The sequence below is a fragment of the Mustela nigripes genome, chromosome 11, assembly GCF_022355385.1.
Source record: "Mustela nigripes isolate SB6536 chromosome 11, MUSNIG.SB6536, whole genome shotgun sequence".
In the NCBI taxonomy this organism is placed as follows: domain Eukaryota; kingdom Metazoa; phylum Chordata; class Mammalia; order Carnivora; family Mustelidae; genus Mustela; species Mustela nigripes.
The window spans coordinates 8,754,664-8,779,205 of record NC_081567.1 but is presented as its reverse complement, the minus strand read 5'-3'; the positions used below and the strand labels follow the sequence as shown (position 1 = coordinate 8,779,205).

The 24,542-nt window shown below is 55.7% G+C and overlaps 1 protein-coding gene across 1 annotated transcript in view; it reads left to right on the top strand.

Moving 5' to 3' along the window:
* SRRM3 (serine/arginine repetitive matrix 3) overlaps positions 1-24,542 on the top strand; it is a 61,629-nt gene that overhangs the window by 10,936 nt on the left and 26,151 nt on the right. The window contains exons 2-3 of the mRNA XM_059414656.1: positions 9,658-9,907; positions 16,397-16,498. Of these exons, the coding sequence (XP_059270639.1) occupies positions 9,675-9,907; positions 16,397-16,498 (335 nt within the window). The 5' untranslated portion in view covers positions 9,658-9,674. The remainder of the gene's footprint in view (positions 1-9,657; positions 9,908-16,396; positions 16,499-24,542) is intronic.

Below are 24,542 nucleotides of genomic sequence, written 5' to 3'. Positions count from 1 at the left end.
CACGAGGGACACAAAGATGGATGTTACCCTTGGAGAGCCCTTGGAGCCACTGCCCTGGGAGAGCCTCCACTAGGCCAGGGACAAGTCATGGTAGAAAGAAGTAAAGGCAGAGAGTGGCAGCCCGAGGGTAAGGCTCTGGGAGCATAGCAGAGGTGCACCTGCCACTGGAGGTCAGGGAAAGCTTCACAGAGGAGGAGATGCTTGAGCCGTGTGTCTGAGACCCAGTGGGGCCGGACAGGTTGTTCAGGACCCAGGTGTCAGCTAAGCAGCCTGGGCTTTGTCCCCTGGACACTGGGCTTGCCCTCCCTCTCTTGTTTGCCCCGGACACCCCTCCCTGGCTCTAGAAGCTTGGCCAACCCCGCCTTTTCCATGCTACAGCAGACCCAGACTGTTGGCAGAGGACAGCTCCAAGCCCCGCCCGGGGCCTGGGGGCCTTCCTGGGCCTGGCCGTAGCTCTGGACCTGCAGGGGCAGGAGTGGGACCCTGCAGCCCAAGCTGTGGGGCCAGCACCCCCATGGGCCAGGCTGTCTGCCCCTTCCTCCAACCCCCCTGCCAGACCCAGCCCGGGGGGGGGGGGGGGCTCAGGCCAGAGCCTGCCTCCCGGCTCCTCCTCCTCCGGGGGCAGCAGGAAGCTCCGGCTGCTGAATAATTAAGAGGAAGGCTTTCTGAGGCTCTCCCTCCCGCTGCAGCATCTTCCCGAGGGTTGGGTAACAAACAGCAGTGCCAGCACCTCCCAAGAGATTCCAAGAAGGCCGGGAGGCAGCGCACTCTGCTTAACCCTCTCATTGCCGGCCTGTCTGAATACTTTACCCCCCAGCCTCCTGCTGTAGGGTCTCTTACCAGCTAAAAGGGGTCTGTGTGGGTTGGTCTCTGTGAGCAGCTGCCCGTGTTGGCCTGCTGGTCTTTGTTTTGCAAGCTGATGCTGATCTGGAATGGTACTTATCCACCTGATCTGTTCTGATTTATACTGATCTACAGGTCTTACTGATTAATTCCTGCCTATAATGCTTTAGACTGGTTGGCATTGTTTATGGGTAAAACTGGCAGTTAATACTTCTGCCTACCCTTAATTTGAGGGCTAATTACTTCACCCCTAAGCTGGGGAGGCATTTATATTAATCCCATTTTACAGATGAGGAAACTGAGCACAGGAGTTAAGTCAGTTTAGGGCACATAGTAAGTGACTTTGAACAGCCACTTGCAGGTCTATGCCTGGGCTGGACTGACCCTTAGGGTCAGACCTCTCTCCAAAGGGCAGGGACCCCTAAAAGTGAGGGCACTGGGCAGCAAGAGAGATCTTTCCAAAAATGCAAACCTGACCAGGACCTCCCCAGCTCAACAGCCCTCACTAGCTCCCCATGACCTGCAGGGTTTGACCTAGCTCCTCAGCTCCCCAGCACCCTGTCCCCCGGTCCTCTGTGCTCAGCCATGCACAAGGCACGAGCCCACGCTCTCCTATCTTTCCTCTTCAAGTCTTCTTCCCACACATCTCCACATTCTGCCCAGGACATCCTTCCTCCCCTTCCTTGTCCCATAAACTCCTTTTTTTTTTTTTTTAAAGATTTTATTTATTTATTTGACAGAGAGAGATCATAAGTAGACGGAGAGGCAGGCAGAGAGAGAGAGAGGGAAGCAGGCTCCCTGCCGAGCAGAGAGCCCGATGCGGGACTCGATCCCGGGACCCTGAGATCATGACCCGAGCCGAAGGCAGCGGCTTAACCCACTGAGCCACCCAGGCGCCCCCCATAAACTCCTCCTTATGCTTTCACATCTTGCCTCCAGGAAGACCTCCCAGCTATGCTCCTCCCCACACACCCCAACTCAGTTGCTGTCTCTGCCCCATCCCTCGTCCCAGCACTCAGCATCAGTGCCCCTTCCCCTGGATCTCTTATCCTCTGGGGGGGGGGGCCCAGAGTGGCCACTTGGTGAACAGATGTGACACAAATGAGTGGCCCAAACCTTGGGCTGTGGGGGGTTGTTCTGTGGCCCAGTGGCCCTTAGCCCCCAGCTCTACCCTCTTGGACAGGTTGCATGGGAAGGCTTCTAGTTTGTTCTACCCACTACTTGATGACTTTGCCCCTCTCCCCATGCTCATGTTTATGGCCTGGAGGTTGGGAGAAGGGACCCCCAGGGAGGGGAGGGTTACTAGGAGAGCAACCTCCCCCTTCTGCTCCAGGGGACATGTCAGCGCCAGGGATGGGAGTGGGGTAGGGGCACCCTCGGATTCCTTGGACCCAGGGGGGATGGTCGCACACTCACTTTTACAAAGATCCAGACTTAGTTTCCCAACCGAGTACCTGGTTTCCTATGAATTTATAAGTTCCATCACATTTCTGATGGGCCCCATCAGAATCTTTTTTGTCCGGGAAACTCAGGAGGCCTGCCCCTGCCCACCCCCTGTCCACACACTGGGCTCCTGCTCTGGGAGGGCTCCCCCTCTGTTCAGAGACCTCACCTTCACGACACTGTGCGTCCCACACACCCTGCCCCTCTGAGTCCCATGTCCCTGGGCCCTGCCAGGCCTTTGCCCTCGGCCTGTGCGGTGCCCCGCCTCCACTCCCTCTCCCTTCCACCGACAAGACTCATCTTTGGAAGGGCCAGTTCAAACACCGTTGCCTTCTCAGAGCTTCGCAAACAAAGACAGACCCCTCTGGTCTGTTTCTTGTTCCCCCAGCACGGGGTGGGGTCAAGAGGGTCATCGGGACCTGTCTTCATAGCAAGCTTGTCATGGAAAGAATGAACTGTCCCGCTACATTAGGAAGTAGGGGGCATCATCTCCATTTTACAGATGAGAAAAATGAGCCTTAGGGAGTTTTAAGGGTTTCCCCTAGTCATCCAGACTGAAGCGGTAGAACTGGAATTCAAGCCCAAGTCTTCTGGCTCCGAGTCCAGTGCTCCTTGACTATTCCCAATTCTTATCTTGGGCCAGTGGGAGACAGAAGGACCTTAGTGGCAGGATAGTGGTTAAATTGTGTGACCATGGATCCAGGGCTTGCTGGAAGCCATGGAAATCTGTATCTTGATGGGGTGGTGGCCCCGAGTCCTGCACTATATCTGGGGAGATGGGCCTCTTGCTGGCAGGGACAGCTGAAGGAACCCCAATGGAAGGGTGCTGTTCTCTAGGGAGCAGAGGGGACCCTGGGGTGCCTGCCTTGGGGGTGTCCCAGTGCTGGAGGCTGAGATGGGGAGTAGGGGAAGTGGCCAGCAGAGAGGGAAGGGAAAGTGGCTGAGGTCAGTCCAGCAAACTCCTCGGAATGGTGCCCACCGCCCTGCCCCGGCCAACCTCTGCCCTCTCTTCCCTCCCCAGTCGAGTACCTGGTCCACTCCTGGGTTTCAGTCTTCCCAATGTAATGACATCTCCCAAGTGAGGCCCAGGTCATAGCCTCCTCCCCAGTGCCAGACCTGATATAAGGCTCCCTAGGCATCTTCACCAGGACGTGTAGGGGTTCCTCACACCCGCTGTATCCAGAAGAGGACAGTCGCCCCGACAAGCAATGATAGTGATGATGAGTACTACCTATGAGATGCTCATTGCATACCAGGCACCCCGATAGCATTTCCCAGGGGTTAGTCCTTTACAACAAACCCAGAGGGAGGATGCTATTATTAGTTCCATGTTACAGGCAAGGAAACTGAGGCACAGAGTTTTAGTCATCTGACCAAGGGGCTCCCGGGAACCTGTCCCACTCTCCCCCATCAGACGCATATGTGGTCCACTGCCTTCTCTCCCAGACCTGGCCAGGCCCTGAGCATCTTCCCCTTCTGAGCCCTGGGCTGAGTGATGAGCTCATTAGCTGCACTGAGCCTGTCAGCAGACTGGACCCTGCCATACGGATGGGCTGTTTCACCTTCCATTAATCTCTCCCAGCAGAGCTGGACTTGAAGGTACCCGCATCCAGACTGCATTCCATCCTGTTCTCAAGCAGGGCAGCTCAGGGGAGCCCAGCTGGGGTCTGGGGGGATGGAGGCCAGCCCAGGGACTCAGCCACAAGCCTTGGAAGTCAGGGCTCTGGCCCTTGAACCACTTTCCAGCCAGCAGCAGGAGAGGAGATGCCCCCACCCCAGTCAGCCCATCAGCCAGATTCTTAACGTGCACATGCATGTGGCTGGCCCTGCATCTGGGCTTGCCCTTGGGACCTGGCCCTGCATCTGGGCTTGCCCTTGGGACCTTGGATCCTTGGATGCTGAGAACATCCTCAGGGTTGAGCTCTGGGGGTGGCTGGTGCGGCTCTGGCCACTGACCACATCAGCAGGAAGGGACTGGGCTGGAGGTTTTGTAGTATACACAGGCGTTAGTATTACTTAGATTTCCAGAGGGGAAAGCATGTGCAGGATCTTTGAGTCTATAGCCCTCATTGACCTGTGGGGGGTTAGGGGGAAGGGTCCAGAGAGGGGGATTGACTTTCTCAGGGTCTCACAGCCAATCCGCAGAAAAGACTCCCCCATTTCCTACTGTATCCCCAAAGAGACTCAATGTAATTGTCCCCAAGGACCTTATCCTATTAGGGTCAGGGTGAGAGTTGGGGCTCTGGTTCCACACCTGCCTGCTTGACCCCACAAGCTTCTCGCTCTCAGTGCACCCCCAATTTGCCCTCCATGTTCCCCATCACCGGAAACGGCTGCACCATCCATCTGGTCTCCCAAACTGGTCCATGAGCTCCCAGATGGCTAGGATAGGGTCATGTTCATCTCCAAATGCCTTGCCTTTCATAGGATCGGGCCCAAGAAGATGCTGGGTGGGTGTTTGTCGAGCGGATAAGATGTCTACCTCCTGTTCCAACATTCCTGTGATGGGGAACTCGTTTATGAACTGAACTGCTTAGTTTTTCTCTTAAAGGTTTGATTGTTAAGGGGGGAAAAAAAATCCTGGCTTGGGCTTAGTTGAAGTCCGCTAGAGCTGACTTCCCCGCAGGAGTCCTGGCTTTCTTCTGGAACAGCCCAGATTGCCCAAGTCCTTCCTCTTCTCAGTGTGACAGGGGGACAGGCAGAATCAAGGACACTTGGGAACGTGTTACAAATGCAAATGCTTAGACACCACCCCAGATCTACTGAACCAGAAACTCCGAAGCTGTGTTTTAATAAACCCTCTGGGTGACTCTGAATAAAATCTGAGAACTGCTGCTCCAGACACCTGCGCCCCACGGCTGGTCCAGAGAGAGTCTGTATCAGAATCACTCGGGGAGACATGAACGATCCCCAAAAGACTCGGGTTCAGTAGGTCTGGGGTGTGGGTCCCAGGCAGGACTGACCTAGAAACTACAAGATACCCGGTTAGATTTGAGTTTCAAATAAACAATGATTTTTTTTTTTTGTATAAGTATGCCCCAAATATGAAATTAATGAAATTCAAATTTAATTTAACTTGCATCTTAGTATTTTTCTTAAAGACTTGTATTTATTCATTTGAGAGAGAGAGAGAGCGCGCACAAGCAGGGTGGCGAGGCAGAGGGAAAAGGAGGAAGCAGGCTCCCTGCTGAGCAGAGACTCCCATGTGGGGTTCGATCCCAAGACCCTGGGATCATGACTTGAGCCAAAGGCATACGCTTAACCCACTGAGCCACCCAGGGGCCCTTCCCTAGTGTTTTTTATTTGCCAAATCTGGAAACCCCACCTAATTATTTTTCTTAGAGACAGTGTGGACTAACGTGCGAGGGGGAGAGGGAGAGAGAGAATCTTAAGCAGGCTCCAAGCTCAGCACAGAGCCTATTGTGGGGCTTGATCTCAGGACCCTGAGATCACGACCTGGGCCAAAATCAAGAGTTGGACACTTGACAGACTGAACCACCCAGGCTTCCCAACCCTATCTGATCCTAACAAGCTTCCCCACAGATTCAGCCAGGTTTGGCCTAAATCCTCTATAATCCTTCAAGTATTTGAAGATAGGAATTCTGACCACCTGTATATTTCTTATCACCTCCCCATTCTAGACATCATGTCTTTGTTGATGCAGCCTAAGATAAGAAGCACTTTTGGCAGCCACAGGATAGTATTGATTCAGATCGTGTCAGTGATCATTGAAGACCCCTGAATCCTTCCTAAATATGCTGCGTCTCCATCATGTCTATCCTATTCCAATTTTAGAGAGTTTGCTTGGGATCTGGCTTCGGAGTGAGGGAATTTTCTCTGTCCTGTTCCACCTTCTTCAATGTTTCCATCTGTCCAGTCTAGTGAGTCCTTTTAGAAAATGACTCTAGGGGCGCATTGGTGGCTCAGTGGGTGAAGCCTCTGCTCAGGTCATGATCCCAGGGTCCTGGGATCGAGCTTCATGTCAGGCTCTCTGCTTGGCGGGGAGCCTGCTTCCCTTCCTCTCTCTGCCTGCCTCTCTGCCTACTTGTGATCTCTATCAAATAAATAAATATTTTTTTAAAAAATAAAGGAAAAAAAAGAAAATGACTCTATTTATGAGGCTCCCAGGTGCTGTCATCAATGAATCAGATCATCAGATTATCAGTGTTCCATCCAGTCAATGGCGAACATATCACATCAGACATAGGTGAAGACAGCCTTGTGGTCCTCCACTAAACGTGTCCATCTAATGTCATACCAACCCATGAATCGGCTCCCTTGGAGCACAGGTCAGTCTATCGACCAATTACTACAGTGCAGAATATTCGTTCCAATAACCACGATCAGTCTCTCTCCTTATGCAATTTCACAGCGATTCCATAAAAGATAAGGTCAGATGCCTCTCAGAGAGAGCTTGTGCCCGCAGTAACTCCCTGGTCTGCTGCCCCAGCACCTACAGCTTGGAAGGAAATGGGCTGCACATGCAGGGATTGTTCTGAGGGGCCCAGCCCCTCCTCTTGGTGCTCAGGGGTCATCCCTCAATGACCTATCTCTGATTCCTGCCTGGTGGCGCCGCCTGCAACACACCCAGTGAAGCTGGCAGAATCCGCCGTCTGTCCCAGTGAAAATCTAGATTACCCCTGCCCCTGTACCCATGTACCCTCTCTTTTCCTTCTTAGAGCCATTCCTGAAGGATAGCCCTCAGCCTTCTGGCAATCTTAGCCAGGTGTTCTCCTAGAGCTGGAGACAGAACTGCTGGGGACAGGGGCAGGGGCAGTCTGGAGATCTGAGTGTGCTCAGAACTGCTGCCACCAGCTTCCCCTCTCCCCTGCCCTCAAGGAGCTCAGGCCAACTTCTAGGCTGGGGAGCCTCCTCCATGTCAGAGGGGAAGCATGCCCGGCAGCATGGCTCAGAGCCTGGCTCCTTGGGCTCCCCTGGAGCCTAAGCACTTTCTCCCTATACCCTCCGGGGGTCTCTTCCATGGCCAGGGGCTGGGTAGGCTCTGGGGAGCCAGAATGAGGGGATCCCTCCCCTCAAAGGGCTCATGGTTCAGGAGATGGGATCAGATGCAAACAAGTTGAACTTCAGTATCTAAAGAGGTGAGGACAAAAGCTGGAGCCTGAATAGAAGGAATAGATAATGGCTCATTCTTCCTGAGAAGCCTGGACAGCTTCCCGGAGGAGGTGACATTTGGGCTGGACCCTGAACGATGAGCAGAAGCTCCCCAGTGGAAAAGAGAGGAAATGGAATTCCTGCACAGTAGAACTCTATGGGCAAGGGCCTAGAGGTGTGAGAGCACATGTCTGGGGACCGATGACCAAGGTCTGGGGACCGATGACCAAGGCTGAGGGGCTGGATGTTGGTTGCACCATGAGGCGTAGCGAGAGAGGAGATTGCCAGATAGTATAAGGCAAAATGTGAAGAGGTCTTGGACCCTGTTGAGGACTCTGCCCAGTATTCCTCAATCCCGCCTCCCACTGTAACTGTCTTCTATTGGTTCCACACAAGGGCATCGAGCTCCCCCCCCCCCCCCGACTCAGGCAGGTCGCTGGCACTAGGAATTAAAGCTAGGCAGCCCTCTTGGGGGCGGCGGGGGTGGGGCACAGACCTGTGAGCCCTCGGGGCCAACAGTGAGTGGCAGGAGCTCTGGCCTGGTATCCCCAGCTAGAGGGGTAAGGGACGCCTTCGAGAAGGTGGTGATGCCTATGAGCAGTGACTCCGAGGACACAAAGGAGTCAAAAAGGTGTCCCAGGGGACGGAAGCACCAAGTGGAGAAGCCTGGACACCAGAGAGATGGAGAATCTGTGGCAGTGGGAGTGTGGTTACAGCGAGACCAGAAGGCAGGCTGTGTCTGACTTTAAGCGATGGGAAGCCACTAGAGGCTATTAGGGCATGACACAGTCTGGTGTGCTCCTGGACTGACTCTCAGGTTACTGATGGTGAAGGTGGACGCAGGGTGGAGGGCGGGGGGTAGGGGGAGCCAGGATATGGGAGGCAGAGGAGCAGAGTGAGGGGCTTGGATTTTGCTGGTGACAGGCATGGAAGCAATGTTGAGAAGACGGGCTAGGGAACCAAACTGGGTGACAGGTGGTGGGCCAGGGCAAGAGGGGTCTCCAAGCTCCACGCATGTCCCTGGGGCAGGAGACCAACAGCCAGGAGGGTCACCCACGGCCAAGCACCATGGTCAAGGCAGGTGGAGAACAGGGCTCCCAGAGCTCTGTGTGGGGCTTGGTGAGCGTGTGTTGCAGGAAAGGCCCCATCCGGGATGTCCAGACTTGCCCAATCTCTTCTTCCCACCTCCCTCCACTCTTGCCTCTCTCCCATCCCACTCCCGGGGAAGGAGGCCTCCCTGTTGCTTAGCAACTAGCTGGAGCCTAGGAGAAAGGAAGTGGAAATAGCTGGAGGTGCCCCCCTCTGTCCAGATAGGTCCTGTCGGTGCACATGAGTGGGCTTGCATGGGTGCGTGTGCATACGCTACTCTGAGCCCTAGTGTGAAGCCAGGGCTGCCTACCTTCCTGGCCGGGCTGCCTCCCAGATCAGTCTGAGCCTGCAGGAAGATGCGGCTGTCATAGAAGGTCATGTCAGTGCCATTTTGGTCATATGTGCAGGAGCAGTGTTTCCAGAACAAAGGAGGGGACAGACCTGCAGGCTTCCCTCTGGATCTGGCCCACACCTGGAAGGCTGGCTTTGGAGACGTTGGCCAGATCGACTGAAAATGGCATGGGTGGTGGGATTGAGTCTCCCTGTCTCCTGCAGGGCTGCCTGGGAGCCCATGCAGCCTGTGACCCCAGGGTGTTAGGAGGTTTAACTGAGACTGAAGGAAAGACAAAACTAACAGATTTCACCTGGGGCACCTGGCTGGCTCAGCTGGAAGAGAACGAAACTCTTGATCTCAGGGTTGTGAGTTTGAGCCCCACCTTGGGTATAGATTACTTAAATAAATAAACTCAAAAAAAAAAAAAAAAAAAAAAGACAATTTTCCTAGAGACCGATGTAGTTGCCTGGGGCAAGTTACAAGCAGGTGTGCAAGCAGGGACCCAGGAACTGATACAAGGAAGAATGCATTGCCTGGGTGGTTACTAGGTCCCTGGAGAGGACTATTCTAAGCTCGCGGCCCTTGGAGGCCTTCTGGTCCAGCATCCACCCACTTTGCAGATGGGAAAGCCTGGTGTCCAATATCCACCCCCCTCCGCCAATGCCCTGAGGTGTGACCCAAAGGTGCTAACCTGACATCCGCCCCCGGCCTTCCGCAGCATGAGGGGAAGCGGATTAGAGCCATGAGTGGGCCTTTAAATCTCCAGGATTAACCCGCGCGCACAGGAGCTTAGCAGGTGGCCGAGAAGTGACCACCGCCTGGTGTCTGTCTCGCAGGGCCGAGGCCAGCCGCGATGTCCTCCACAGTCAACAACGGGGCGGCCAGCATGCCCTCCCCACCGGACGCGGCGAACGGCTTCCCGCAGCCCGGCGCCTCCTCGGGGGCCTGGCCGCGGACGGAGGAGGAGTTGCGCGCCGCCGAGCCGGGCCTGGTGAAGCGCGCGCACCGCGAGATCCTGGACCACGAGCGCAAGCGGCGCGTGGAGCTCAAGTGCATGGAGCTGCAGGAGATGATGGAGGAGCAGGGGTGAGCGGGCTGGGGGCGGGGCGGGGCGGGGGCGGGGCTGGGTGGGCGGGGCGGGGCGGGGCCGGGCGGGGCCGGGCGGGGCGGGAGGGGCTCGAAACCCTGCAGTCAGGCGGGGTCGGGGTGGGGCCCTTGCCAAGCCAGAGGAACTACATTAGTTTATTAGTTCATTCAGCCAATAAGCTGTCTTGAACGCCTGCTCTAGGGCGAGCTCTGAGCTACGCTCAGATTCACTGACGCCAGCGAGACCCAGTCCATGTCTTCCAGAAACATTCAGTCCCCGGGAGGGATGGGGAGGGGGAGTGCGGAGAGAAGTAATGAAACATCCATGACAAGTCTAGGTCTCAGTTTGCGCTTCTCTAAAACGGCTCTATCAGAGAGAGTGTATATTAATAAAAATAATTTTTTTAAAAAATTTATACTTAAAATGGCTCTATCGAGCTTCCCGGACTCTGGCAAGCAGGTGCTGCAGCCAGGCACAAGAGCACAGTGGGCCCTGACTGGGGGTGGGGGTAGGGGTCCCGTGGAGGCTGTCTGTGGTTTCAGCAGAGAAGTCCCAGCCAGCAGCCACATCTGGAAGCTTCCGTTTTACCTGTGCAGTTCAGAACCAGTCACAGGGACACGCAAGGGTGCCGGTCACTGTGCTGGGCAATGTTGGGCCCCAGAGCCAGACTGGAGTCACTTCCTCAAAGACCATCCCTCACCCACCCCCACACTCCCTCCCCATCTCAGAAGAGAAACAAGCATGTTTACAACCAGCTCCACCATAAAACAGATTAGAATCATGGTTCTGGGACAGGACAGGAGAGGGTCAAGTGCTTCAGGAGCTCAGAGGAGAGACTCTGAGAAAAGAAATTTGAATGGACCTTGAAGGATGAGTAGGAGTTCGTCAGAGCTTGTGCATTGATCAGTCAGTAAGGTTCTTTTTAGGGACTTGCCTCAAAAGTCCAGTGGAGACAGGACAAGCCTACTACGTGGAGCTGGAGGCAAAGAAACAGAATTAAGCTGTTCCCTTTTGTGCAGCTCCAAGAAAGCCGGTGGTCCCAACGTTCCATTTTGCATCTTCCCTGAGTATTTTGAAACTAGTGAACTGGCTGCCAAGGGAGTCAAAGCGGGGAGCAGGGCTCACCCATTAGTTTTTTTTTTTTTAAGATTTTATTTATTTATTTGACAGAGAGAGAGATCACAAATAGGCAGAGAGACAGACAGAGAGAGAGATGAGGAGAAGCAGGCTCCCTGCTGAGCAGAGAGCCCTATGCGGGACTCGATCCCAGGCCCCTGGGATCATGACCTGAGCCGAAGGTAGAGGCCCAACCCACTGAGCCACCCAGGTGCCCCTCACCCATCAGTTTTGAACTGTCTGTGAACTGAGAAATCAGAAATGCCCAGTGCATTGGGGCCCCGAAGCCACATGGCGGCAGACGCCTGTGTCCCCAAAGTGCTTCCAAACCACTTCTTTGTGCATCCAGGCCTCCTGCTCTCCAAGAGGCAGCCAAGACATGGCTCACCATCACCAGAGAGCCCAGCATGACACCGAGGTTCAGAGACAGTCATTGGCTGCAGGCAGAGCCAAGGCTGGGCCTGGATCCAGGGTCCTCAGGGGACATCGGCCAAGCAGGGCCCCTGGGGCACGTAGACTTGGTTTTCATCTCCAGCTGGGGACCAGGTGGGGTTGGGGAGGGTCCCCACAGACAGCGATAAAAGGATGGAAGGCAGCTGAAGGCGGAAGGCAAGGAGGCTCCCAGCTGGCAATGAAACCCCATTTGATGAGCCGTGGATATGGACAGAAGAAATGAGATCCATTAGGGACAGGGTCAAGTAGGGGGTGGGAAGAGGAGAAGCTGAGGACCTTAATTCAACCTACAAATCCTGCTAAGTTGGGAGATTCAGGCCTTGAAGGGATTGTGAACAGGTGGGCACGGTCAGGGAACAGGAGGGCTGCCTAGGCCAGAAGAGGGCCAGCCTTCTATACTATATTCTCGGAAACTGCCCCCCTTGTCCTCCTGGAGCCCCACCACCTTCCTGAGCCCCCTCCCTCCCGCTTGCAAAGCCCCATCCTCTCAGGGAACTCCGAAGGCCCGCTCTCATGGCACTCCTCCCCTACTCAAGCCCCGCCCCCTTCCCCGCGAATCTCCTTCTCCTCCAGGAGCCCCCAGCCCCTCTCTGCATACAAGAGGGTCATTCTCAGATTCGGACAGCCTCAGGCAGAAGGGGATGGCATTGGCCATGTCTTTGATGCTGGCCCCCTAGCCTCGAGGACCCATGCCTCTCTGGGAGGCACCCACTAGGTCTCCAGTCAGGGCCCTTTCTCCCACCCAAGCCCTCACTCCAGGTGGTCCTTAGACAGGAGTCCCCCGGAAAGCTAGCTCTCAAGTCACCAGCCCCGCCACTCCCAACCCTTAGCAGCACAACTGCTCTGGAAGCCCACAGTCCAAGCATGAGCAAGCCGCAGCTCCTGGCCTAGGAAATAGGGAGCCGTTCCGAGAGTCCTGCGAGTTAGAGATGTTTGGGGCTCCCCCACCTCCGGCCAGTCCCGGGAAGGTGTTCCACCAGCCCTGGGCACCCTCGCTTGTCATGACATCCGGTCATTAATATCCATTTCCACAAACACTGCATGCGAGCTTATTTACCAGGTTCTCAGGCATTTGACAAATATTCCCACTAGTCACAGGAACACACATTCTTCGGCCCCATTAAAAAGCAATCCCTTCCCTAATACTGATGGATGGCCGGCTAATTCACTGGTGATTGATGCCGTCTGGGAGTCGCCTTCCCGGCAGCCTCCGAGGGCGGCCTGTACTCCCCGGAAGGCTAGGGCCGGAGCCCCAGGCCTGTGTGGGGTGCTGCTCCCACCCACCCCAGCCCCAACTCCCCGCCACACACACACCCACCTATGCCCCTTCCTTTGAGGACTCCCGGGGTGCACAGAGCATGGCTCTGCCCCGGGCCTTGGAGCCTGGAAGCTTCCCTTCTCCCTATTCTGTTTCCTCATCTGTCAAATGGGAAGAGGAAGGCCACCCACCGCCTCAGAGCTGCGGGGGAAGAACCAAGTAGTGGCGGAGAAAGTGACTCTGCAGGAACATCCAGGTCTGGGCAGAGACAGGCAGAATGACACATTTTGTACTCTGGGGACCTCCTTGAAAATGCAGTGTCTCCTTAACCACACTCCAACCTCAGAGGGTGGTCCAGGGAGCAACAACGAATTTGGCCTGTCCCTCCCTTGTGGTCCCTAGAGTGGAGGGGAGACAAGAGAGCCTGAGGGCTGGAGCAAGGGGGTGGGGACACTGAGACGGGTGTCGCCGTCCTCCCTGTCCCCAGTTCGTTCCCTGGCCAAGCCTTTGACTTTTAGTCTGAGACTTTGGCATGGCCGCTAGACCCCTGCATGGCCTTAAGTTGGCAGGTGCCGCTGCCCCCACAAGGAGTAGACAGTTTGGGCACCAGCTTCCTATCTCGGCCCTTGCCTCGAGGAGAACATGGAGAAGAGGCCCAGGTGATTCCCAACCTGGGATGATGCTGACCTGGCAGGGGTGTGGCATGGAAAAAGGCAGGGGGCCTAGGACCATGAGACCCTCTGTCCCTCCTGCTCTGAGACAAATAGTCCTTGGTCGTTACTATTTATTGAGCAGCTACTACGTGCCCCCCCCACACTGCACAAAGTGCTTTGTAAGCATCATTTCCCGCAGTCCTTACAACAGCCATGAAAGACAAGCTACTATCCCATTTCACAGATGTAGAGGCTGAGGCTAAGAGAGGTGTATGGACTCGTCCAAGGTCACAGAGCTAGGAAGTGGGGGTTGCCAGGACTCAAAAATAGGACAGCCTGGCTCTCGGCCTCTTCCCTTAATCGCTGTCCAACGTGGCCCCAGCTGAGGGTTGACCTCAAGAGGCTTGAAGGAGCAGGAGACTTGGAGGTAGTGGTTGTACCTGAGACCTCCTTGCCCAGCCCTGGGTCCCCAGCTTCTCCCAGCAAGATGTCCCGAGACATAGAGAGGTCCTCCTCATGCCTCCACGTCCATTCAGCCCAGCCCTTCCGGCCTCCCAATGACACATGCTGGAGTCTGTGAGCTTGCCTTGGACCTACCAGCTGTGAGCTCAGCCCTCAGTCCCTGTATGTGTTCTGCTCCGCGTATCAATGAAACCCTGACTTCTACTCCTACCTCCCAGCCTCCACAGATCCCAGGAGTCTGGGGAAATTGACCCTGGCCTGAAGCTCCTCCCATTCAACTGAGGATCTGGCCCAGCCTCGTTCTTGGACCATCTCCTCCCCAACCCCTCCGGGCCCAGGGCCCCGTGCCTAACGGCCCAGCCAGCCTGTCTCTCCCTCCCAGAGCCCTGTGAGTCAGGGGCTGGGCAGTACCAAAGGGCCACTACTATTTGTCTCTATGCCAGTGCCAATGACAAGCTGGTCTCCCGAGGGGGGCGGGGAGGAGCTCCTCCGTGCCTCCACTGCTCAGAACGCGCCACCACCCCTTCTTCCTGGGCACCAGGACAGCCCAGCTGAGCACTGCCCAACGAGCAAGGCCAAGGCACCTCCAACCAAACGCAGGTCTGAGGCTAACAGGGACTGGGGTGGATGTGAATGATCTAAGACCCAGGCTTGGAAGAGAGGGGCCCCTGCCCCAGGGAGGCAGGACTTAATCCTCCCGATGGTGGGCCACATCACAGGTGCTTGAACCTGCGGAGGGACAGACCTCAGCTGGGGTCAGGCGATATGTGGCTAAGAAGCAGCTTATGCTTCTCATGCAGGCCCTGACATCTCCAGCCGGTCCCCAGACCCCAGTCATCCTGTGTCCTTGATAGATTGTTGTCCGCTTCTCCCCTGCATCCTCATGGCCACTCTCTCCCTCCGATTGCACAGACCCCTGCAGTAGCCCAGGGCCAGCCTCCTGGCCTCCAGATCCCTCCCCTCCAGCCACGCAGCCACCATCCCTGTTGGATGTCCAAAAGGAACATCCAACCTGCGAACGGTTCGATGCGTCTCCATCACCAGCCACTCGTCTGTCTAAAAAAAAAAAAATGTGGACCCCACGTTTGGCAGACAAGATGTCTGATGCTGGGGACACGATGGCAATCCAGACAGACAAGACCCCTGCCCTCAGGGATCTCCCAGGCCTGCGCAGGATACAGAGGAGTCAGTCACAGGTAGACTAGCTTGTGAGCCACCTGCAGGCCCCTGGAGGTACAGGTTGCTATGGAAACGCAAACGTGGGCACCTAACCTGGTGGGGGGGGGTGTCCGTCCTGCTGTAAACATCCCATGAGTCACGCCTTTGTGCTTGGGCCATGACTATTTCCACAGGGTAAACCTGCAAGTTAATTTTATGAGTCAAAAGATGCGCTCCTTTTTTAAGGATTTTGCAAGGACTTGCCAAATTGCTCTCCCAAAAGGCATGGGCCAATCCCAAATGCGGGTCGGAGAAGGGGAGGGAAGGTGGGAGGAGTTGAGGAGGGGCAGCCGTGGGGTCCCTGAAGGACAGCACCCGGCCGTTTCCATAGAAGCTCCACGCGGAGGCCTGGGCCTGCTGTGTGGACAGAGGATGGTGAACGGAGACAGGAAGGGAACCCGTTTGTATTTTGCCGCCGAATTTTCCATCTGGGATAATGACCTGTAACCCAGGAAGCGGGGGGAGGGGTTAAAGACCCTGAGATTCATTCAGGAACAGACGCCTGCTATGTGCCAGGCACAGGGCGAGGGGCTGGGTGAGCAAAGATTTCCCCCACAAGCCTGCCCCCCCCGGGCAGTGCGGACACAGGCTGGAAGGGGACATTCCAGAGGAGCTGAGAAGCCCTCCAGAGCTGTGCAGGAGGAGAGGGTCGTGATGGACCCCGGGGCATGGAAGCAGGGCTGGTCCTTCTGGACTTTGGTCCCTAGCCTGAGCCCGGGCTTAGGTGAGTAAGGGGGAAGGGAACAGAGAAGTCAGGGCATTCATTCCAGACCAGACTTCCCCCACCTCCCGCGCCAGACGAGGAAGCCGTGGGTCTAGCTCTGGGATCTGGGACAAGCCACTAGGCAGCCGTGCTCATGCAGAGGTCGGGATGATCTTGAGGCCTTCCCAAGGCCATTGTGAGGATCAGATGTCCTCGAGGCTAGGAAAGCAGACAAGGCCTGGATCTTCATTTCTCCCTTAATATGTCCCCAGAGAGCGCCTGTAGTCTGGCTGTGGGAGTGCGGGCTGCCGTGGGAGTGGAGGATGCCAGGGAGGAAGGGCATGGCCTCCGCTGAACCGTCTCCCCACCTCTAGGAACAACAGCTCCTTTAGTCCATTTGGTTGTTCGGCTAGTCGTTGCTTGTTTGTTTGGCTGGTGGGTTGTCTGGTGTGGTGCCAGATGGGTAGGGCTTGAGCGTCCCCAGCGCTGAAACCCTTGCTTGGTGCTGGGACCTCGGAAAGGTCCTTGCAAGCTGGAAGGTTCACCGGTGATGGGGGGGGCGGGGGCAGGCAGGCGGGGAAGGAAAGCCAAGAAAGCAGCCCTCACTGTCCCTGTGCCCCTACAGGTACTCAGAGGAGGAGACCCGGCAGAAGGTCAGGACTTTCCGGCAGATGCTGATGGAGAAGGAGGGAATGCTCGCCAGGGAGGACCGACCTGGGGGCCACATGTGAGTGCTCCCCTGCCTGGGAGCGGGGCAAGGGAGAATGTGAGTTCAGGCAGCAATGGGGTGCCAGAAGGGCCTTTCCAAGCTCCCTCTGGGGGCCGGGGCGGGAATGCAAGGTGGAGGAGAGGGCGTGCAACCCATCTACCGGAAGCTCCCGTCTGGCCCGGACAGAAATCAGGGACCACTGGGACCCCGGCATCCCCCAGAGCTCTGCTGATGCTCTGGGTTCTATCTATGGCTCAGCAGTGAGAGAAGCAGCCCAGAGCCCAACTTGCGGATCCTGCGCTATAAATCAGGGAAACCTAGAAATATTCTGACCCCAGGGGAGTGCCGCTGGTTGACAGTGTGGCCCCAGGCCAGTCCGTCTTCCCCAACTATTACCACCTGTAAAATGGGCCCCAGAGGAAACATGGCTTCTGGAAAGTAGGAACCAACCCACCAAATGCCATTGCTCGCGTGGCCAAAGTCTCATGGGTAACGAGAGCAAGGTCTCTGCTGGGGTCCCCTCTGGCACCTGTCAAGGGCCAGGAGGAGTGTACGGCGTGCCCCTGGGCATCAAACAGGGAAGTGATGGGGAAGCAGGTTTGTCTCGTGTCAGAGAACTGGGAACCACCTGAAGCCAGACGAGAATGCAGCAGGCTGCTGTAGGAGGATAGAGGCGGCCTGTCCAGGCCCGGGGGCGGGGGTCAGGGAATGGCTGCCCGAGCCCCATATCCGGCAGGCAGTGGGCACAGAGAGAGCATCATGGAATCCACCCAGCGGACCTTCCCCTTGCTAAGCCTGGGAGCCCCCACCCGGACTCAGGCGAGGTAAACGCTCCTGGCATTTCCTCCGCGGTGGGACTAACTTGGGGAGCAGGCATCTTGCTGAGGCCCTAAATCCCTGTCACCTTATGTCACACCAATGAAAAGGACAGCAGCTTTTGGGAGATTTTCCCGCAGCTGTTGTCGTAAGGACAGGCGGCATTGCGGGTGTAGACGGACCTGGGTGGGCAGCGGGGAAGCCCTTTCTTCTTCCTTCTGGCAGCTGAGGGGGAGTGTCACCTTACCTCACCTAAACCTCACCTCTCCGGCTCGGGGATGGGTAGGAGCAAACATGGCCAGAGCAGCCGCAGGCTCGTGGAGGGCTCGTGGGTGATCTGAGGGAGCCAGCCTCAGAGGCGATGAGGTCCCTCTCTCCGGCCACCCCAAACTCACAGCACCCTCGGCCACTCCTGTGCCCTCCCTTCGGTGATGCCCCCCACCCCAGGAGCAGGGCCAGGCCTCCCTCCCCTCCCCAGAGCTCCCGACAACCAGATCCTCCTCCAAACCAAGAGGTCCTGGCTTTCTGACCTGTGCCCCCTCAAATCAGCCGAGAGCTTTTCTGGAAGGTCATGCTTTTCCACACAGTGTGAGGGCGGGAGGCCCGTGTGGACTTTCCTCGGCCCTTCCGGCAACAACCCTGCCATTCTCCCCTCTCCTGGGCTCCTCCCTTTTTTTTTTTTTTTTAAACTAAGACTTTTCTATTTCATTAACTTTTTTTTTTTTTTTAAGATTTTAGTTATTTATTTGACAGACAGAGATCACAAGCAGGCAGAGAGGCAGGCAGAGAGAGAGGAGGAAGCAGGCTCCCCGCCAAGCAGAGAGCCCGATGTGGGGCTCGATCCCAGGCCCCTGAGATCATGACCTGAGCCAAAGGCAGAGGCTTTAACCCACTGAGCCACCCAGGCACCCCTGGGCTCCTTCCTTTTTTTTTTTTTTTTTTAAAGATTTTATTTATTTATTTGGCAGAGAGAGATCACAAGTAGGCAGAGAGGCAGGCAGAGAGAGAGGAGGAAGCAGGCTCCTGGCCGAGCAGAGAGCCCGATGCGGGGCTCGATCCCAGGACTCTGGGATCATGACCCGAGCCGAAGGCAGAGGATTTAACCGACTGAGCCACCCAGGCGCCCCAAAGATTTTATTTATTTATTTGATAGAAAGAGATCACAAGTAGATGGAGAGGCAGGCAGAGAGAGAGAGAGAGAGGAGGAAGCAGGCTCCCTGCCGAACAGAGAGCCCGACACGGGACTCGATCCCAGGACCCTGAGATCATGACCTGAGCCGAAGGCAGCGGCTTAACCCACTGAACCACCCAGGCGCCCTGGGCTCCTTCCTTTTAATGAAATTCCCAGCCTTCCTCAACTCCGCTTCTTCCTCCACCACCACCCTACCTTGTTTTCTCCTTTCTCAGCTGGATTTCCGTAGAGCATGTGGCACACATCGCTTCCACTTCCTTAGGCCACGGAGCCATGGTGGGTTTCCACACTATCATTGTGACCCGCTTACCCCGTGGCCACCAGAGCCCTACTCCTCCTGGCCTGTGCCTCTCTCTGCAGACCTGGCCTCTCTCTGGCAGGTGCCATCCCTGGGCTTCCCCTTCTGGAAGCTTCCTTTTCCCTTGGCTTCCAGGATGCATCTCTGTGTCCCCCTCCTCCCCCGGGGGGCTCTCTCTGTGTCTCCTGCTGCTGCCCCCATCCCAGATGTTGGGCCCTTCCCTCCACTCCCTGGCAGGGGACCTCATCTCTGTGCTAGCTAGGACTGCCTCCTATGAGCGGGTGACTCTCCAGTCTTCTCCAGTCGTCTTGATCTCGTCTTCCTTTAGATGAAGGATTGATGCATTTAAGAACAGGGGATGGGCTGGGAAATCTGCCAGAGTGTCCATCATCAGCAGAAATGTGCTTGAGGGTCTGTGCTGCGAACCTCCCCCTGCGCTGGGGCTAGGAGTACGGAGGAAGAGGGGGGCAGGTGAGGCCACCCCCACCCTCTGCAGCCTGAAACCAGGAATTAGCAGTAACTCCTGACCAGAAGAGACAACAGCGTGGCCCCTGGTACCCCTTAGCCCTCAGGCCTGTGTGTGCTCAGTGGGGGAAGAGAGAGGCGGGCTAGGGTGTTCAGTCGGGAAGGGTCCCTTGGAAGGGGCAGTGTCCGGAAGACTCGGGGGTCAGGGAGGACTCCTGTTCTGGAGACAGAGGAGAACGTAGCCTTGGCTGGGTCCTGGGACCCACTCCTGTGTTCAAATACATTGAAGATGAGATCTTTATAGGTTTGTTTACTGCTATCTCCTTGGGGCCTAGAACAGTGCAGCCTGCCTGATTCCCCTGTGTAACCTCTAAGCTCAGTGTGAACCCCCTGGGCCCTGGATCCCAGCTCCGCCACACCCCAGCTGTGTGACGTGGGCAGGTCCTTGACTTCTCTGGGCCTTCACTTCTTTATTTTTTTTAAAGATCTTATTTATTTATTTGACAGACAGAGATCACAAGTAGGTAAAGAGGCAGGCAGAGAGAGAGGAAGGGAAGCAGGCTCTCTGCTCAGCACAGAGCCCAACACGAGGCTCAATCCCAGGACCCTGGGATCATGATCTGAGCCGAAGGCAGAGGCCTTAACCCACTGAGCCACCCAGGCGCCCCAACTTCTTTATTTACACAGTGGACCACCCAGCCGTCCCTGTCCTCATGCCTCTGGCTTCCTGCCCCTGGGACCCCAGCCCCTCATACACCAGCCTTTTGAGACCTGGAGAAATCACATGGCCTCTTAGAGTGAGGTGACAAAGCCAGGGCCAGCAGAAGGGTCACCACACTGAGAGGAAGTGGGGAGGGAAGTCTGATTTTCACCCATTATGGCACCTCCAACTCAAGAAAAGAGTCTCAAAGGGGCCGAGTCACTCCTAAAGCTTTTTGTCCCCAGGGATCTTTTTTCCTTAAGGTAATGGGCTGGTCTGAGTGACAGTCTCTTGAGACAGACCCCCTTGGGTCTAGTCTCCACACTGGATACGGGACATCCATTCCATAGGTGATGGGAGCCAGTGGAAGGTTTCTGAGAGGTGTGATGTGGTCAGACTGGTATCTGGGGGCTTTCTTCTTGGGAAGAGGAATCAGAAGGGGAACCCGGCAGGGAGATCATGGGGCAGCTGGCCCGCTAATCGGGAAGCAAGGTGAGAGAGAGGAAGTCCCAGAGACCATGAGGAAGAACTCACCTTTGTCCTTGGACACTGGTCTACCTGGGGAGCCTGTTTTGCTGCAGAAACCCTCTGTGGCTCCTCCGTCCCCATCCACACAGCCAAGGCTGGACTCGGGAGGCCCAGCACTAGAGGCTGTCCGCACTCTCAGCCCAGCCTGGCGCCCCACTCCCAGCCTCACACAGCAGCAGCCCGACCTGCTGGCAGATCCCAGGTCCCTCCTGCACGCCCTCCCGTCCAAGCCTTTGCTCCTCCTGGCCCCTTCTGCCCTCGGTTCACATTCACCCCATGCGCCCGGCCTGCATCTAACAACCACTTTCCTAATATTCTCAGGATAAAAGTAAAACCTTCTCCACCTTGGAATCCACACAATGCTTTCTTACTTCTAGTGCTGTCAGTTCTTCTAGTGGCTATCGGTCCGTTTTTATTTTTCCCTCCCTCGCTCTGATAGACAACCTTTAAGAATAATTGCTTTCATAGTTACGTAACAGGACAAAATGCTTGGGAGGGAGAGGGTTTATGGAAAACAATATTCATAAGCTACTCCCTCACACAGTGAGCAGATTCCAGTGTTTTGGGTTTGTTGTTGTTGTTGTTTTTTCCCTGTGTATCTAATTTTCTGCATCCAGCCACGTCTCTGGACCTCATTATTTTATCCATAAAATGGGAATATTAACGATGGTACCCATGTCACAGACCTGTTCTGTGCATTAAATGACTAAATGAGATAAACACACGTCAGGTGCTTGGGCTAGTCCCTAACACCTGCATTAGTATTATAACCTGTTAGTGACAGGTTAGTTAGTAATCGTGGTAATAGCCATAGGCCCCGGGGTGCTGTGAGGAGCCAGAGGAGAGGCCCCAGGCCTGACTCATCCCTGGTTCCTGCCGCTGCTCCCTCCCTGTCCACCCCCCCCCCCCCCCTCTCCCCCCCCCCCCCCCCCCCCCCCGCCCAGGCCCCAGGCAGGTCTGGCTCGCTGGCTGCTGGGAGAATGAGCAGAGAGGGCAGACCCTTTGCTTGAAGTCCTCCCCGTCTCTGTCTGGACTCATTCATCTGTCAGCTGGCCACTCTGCGCCCGGCTAATGGCAGACGGAACCAGTCCATCGGAGAAATGGCTGGCATGAGAAGGGCACGTGATGGGCAGTCTTTACCCAGGCAGGGCCTTGCCCAGGGCGGCCAGTCCGACAGGTATCCTGTGCGGTGCGGAACCCCCATCCACGCTTGGTCCCTCTGCAGGAGACCCCTGACCGTGGGGCTGGCTCTGGCCCGCTCCGTGGGGCTTGGTGTCTTCTGCCACGAGGGAGGAAGGCCTCCCCTGCCTAGTCCACAGACGTGGTGAGGCTTTGGCAAGCTAACAAACACGAGGTTAAGAGCAGGAAGTGCCGAACTAGTCTGGAATTCAGTGCATCCGCCTACGACCGTGTCTCTAAAGTAGAGAGGCCGTAGCTGAGCGGACTTCTGCAGCGGAGGCCAGCCGGGAAAGCCAAGGTCTGTCTGTTTGCACGTGATTTCTCAGAGCCGACTGCCTAAGTGAACTTATGTTCTTTACTTAAAGGTTCCAAAACTGTAGGGAATGTTCCTTTCCTTCTCTGGGCCTCAGTTGATTCATCTGTAAAGCGGGAGGGGAGGGCGATTTCTCTCAACCAGGTAGTAGCTCGGATTGGGATTTGTGGACCATGGGGAGGCATGGAAACGTTAGAGAACATCATTGTTAGTGACATTATCATGCAGGAGGGGCAGACTAGGAGAACCCAGGGTCCTAGCCTTGGGAGAGCCTACAAAACAGATGTCCTGATACCAGCTGCACAAAGTCAGCAAGAGAGGCCATGGCCTAGGCCCATTTATTTATACCCTTGGATTATGCAGGGCAAGTCTTACCAGAAGGTTCTGAGACCTTGTGCCTCTCTCCCTGAGCCCGCTACGCATGCTCTACGCTTGTCTTTCAAGGCTCCCAGCAGACAAGACCCCGAGTAAACCTCTCAGAAAGGACCAGAGAGTGAGAAAGGCCTCTTGAGAGGATCCCAGGGAGGGAGGAGGCAGAAGCTCTATCCCTAGGCCAGAGAAAGAAAAATGTCTGTAGGGATGCGGGCAGCAGAGCAGGAGGACACAGCTCGGGGAAGAGGAGTTTGGATGTTACAGGCAGCAGAGGATCCCTGCGGAAGGCAGTGACCAAACAGAGCTATTCTATTTTGTAAATACCCTTCATCACGTTTGTGTCGAGATAAACGGAGGCTCCCTCCAGCCATCAGCTCACCCACACGATGTTTGGGGTGCCCTTAAGTTTTGCTAAAGACTGTGTTTTATGTGTCAGGCATCTGTGTGGCTGAGGGCTGTGTGGGGGTGACAGGGCTGGGGCTGGCAGGGGGGCTGGACAGACCGAGGAGCTGGAGATTTTAGGAACAGGAAGGAGGAAGCCGCTGGCTTCAGAGAGAGCAATGCGGGCAAAAGCAGAGAGATCTGAACTGAGGGATGGGGGGACATATGGCTCTGTGGGGATAGGGAAGGTGAAATGACCCCCTCCTCCACCACCCCAGAAAAATCTCCCATCCTACCTGTGTGCCCTCAGGTTGCCAGACCAGGTTTGTGTGTAGGAGTCAAAGGGCATTCTTGGGTGCCTGGGGGGCTCAGTGGGTTAAGCCTCTGCCTTCAGCTCAGGTCATGGTCCCAGGGTTCTGGGATCAAGTTCCGCATCAGGCTCTCTGCTCTGTGGGGAGCCTGCTTCCTCCTCTCTCTCTGCCTGCCTCTCTGCCTGCTTGTAATCTCTCTCCCTCTCTCTCTCCCAAATAAATAAATAAAATATTTTAAAAAAGAAATCATATGGCATTCTTGATATTGGCCCCAAGGCTAGCTAACTGTCATATTTGGCTTACCTTCTTTTGGGGGGGAGGTGTTTGTTTGTTTGTTATTTGTTTTTAAAGAGAGAGAGCAGAGTGCGCCTGGGTGGCTAAGTGGGTTAAGATGCTGCCTTCGGCTCAGGTCATGATCTCAGGGTCCTGGGATCGAGTCCCGCATTGGGCTCTCTGCTCAGCAGGGAGCCTGCTTCCCCCCCTCTCTCTCTGCCTGCCTCTCCATCTACTTGTGATTTCTCTCTGTCAAATAAATAAATAAAATCTTTAAAAAAAAAAGAGAGAGAGAGAGAGCAGAAGAAGGGACAGATGGAGAGGGAGAGAGAGAAAATCTCAAGCAGTCTCCATGCCCAGCACGGAGCCTGACCTGGAGCTCCATCTCACCACCCCAAGGTCATGACCTGAGCTGAAATCCAGAGTCAGACGCTTAACCAACTGAGCCACCCAGCCCCCACCCCAACCCCCGCCCAATTCTTTTTCTTTTTCTTTTTTTTTTTTTTAATACAAAATCAGTTCTTTAAAGAGCAGATTCATGGGTGCTCTCCTGGACGTGTGTCCCTGGAAATTCTTCCACCTCATCGCTGTGGTCTGCCTCCCTTGCTCTGTCTTCCTTTCTTGTGTCCCCCTCCTGGAAGAGGAGGTGACTTAGTGTCTACCAGAGGTCCCTCCGTCTATCAGTGGCGACCATGCATGGGACTACTGTCGTGGGCAGGACCTTCCAGACAGAATCTCACTTAATCCTCTCTCCTTAGCAGGGATATTCGTTTCCTGCTTGTGGAGCTACAATGAGGTGTGCATGGTCATGCCTGGGTAGAGAGCTGTCTGTGAATGGAAAAGCTCATGTCATAGCCCTAAAGCTCTGCCCCTGCGGGCCTGCCCTCCTCTGGCCAGGGAAAGCCTGAGCCTGGCCAAAGGGCACACAGGAGTGAGGATAGGGGATGAGATGAACCAGGGATGAGCCTCCATCCGGGAGGGGCACTGTCTGAACCACCCTGGAAGGAAGGATGGCACGTGGGGAGGCCCCCACCCCCTTGGAGCCCTTGCCCTGGAGGTGGGCCTTTAGAGGGCCTGTCTGGGCCTGTTCAATTAAAAAAAAAATGAGCTTGTACAGTACTGGATAGCGCAGCGAAGCCCAGCAGCCCACAACAAACTCATCATAGTCATCCTGGAGAAGAGGCTCCGAGAGGGGGCAGGACAGGTACCAAGTCACACAGGGACTCTGCCGCCC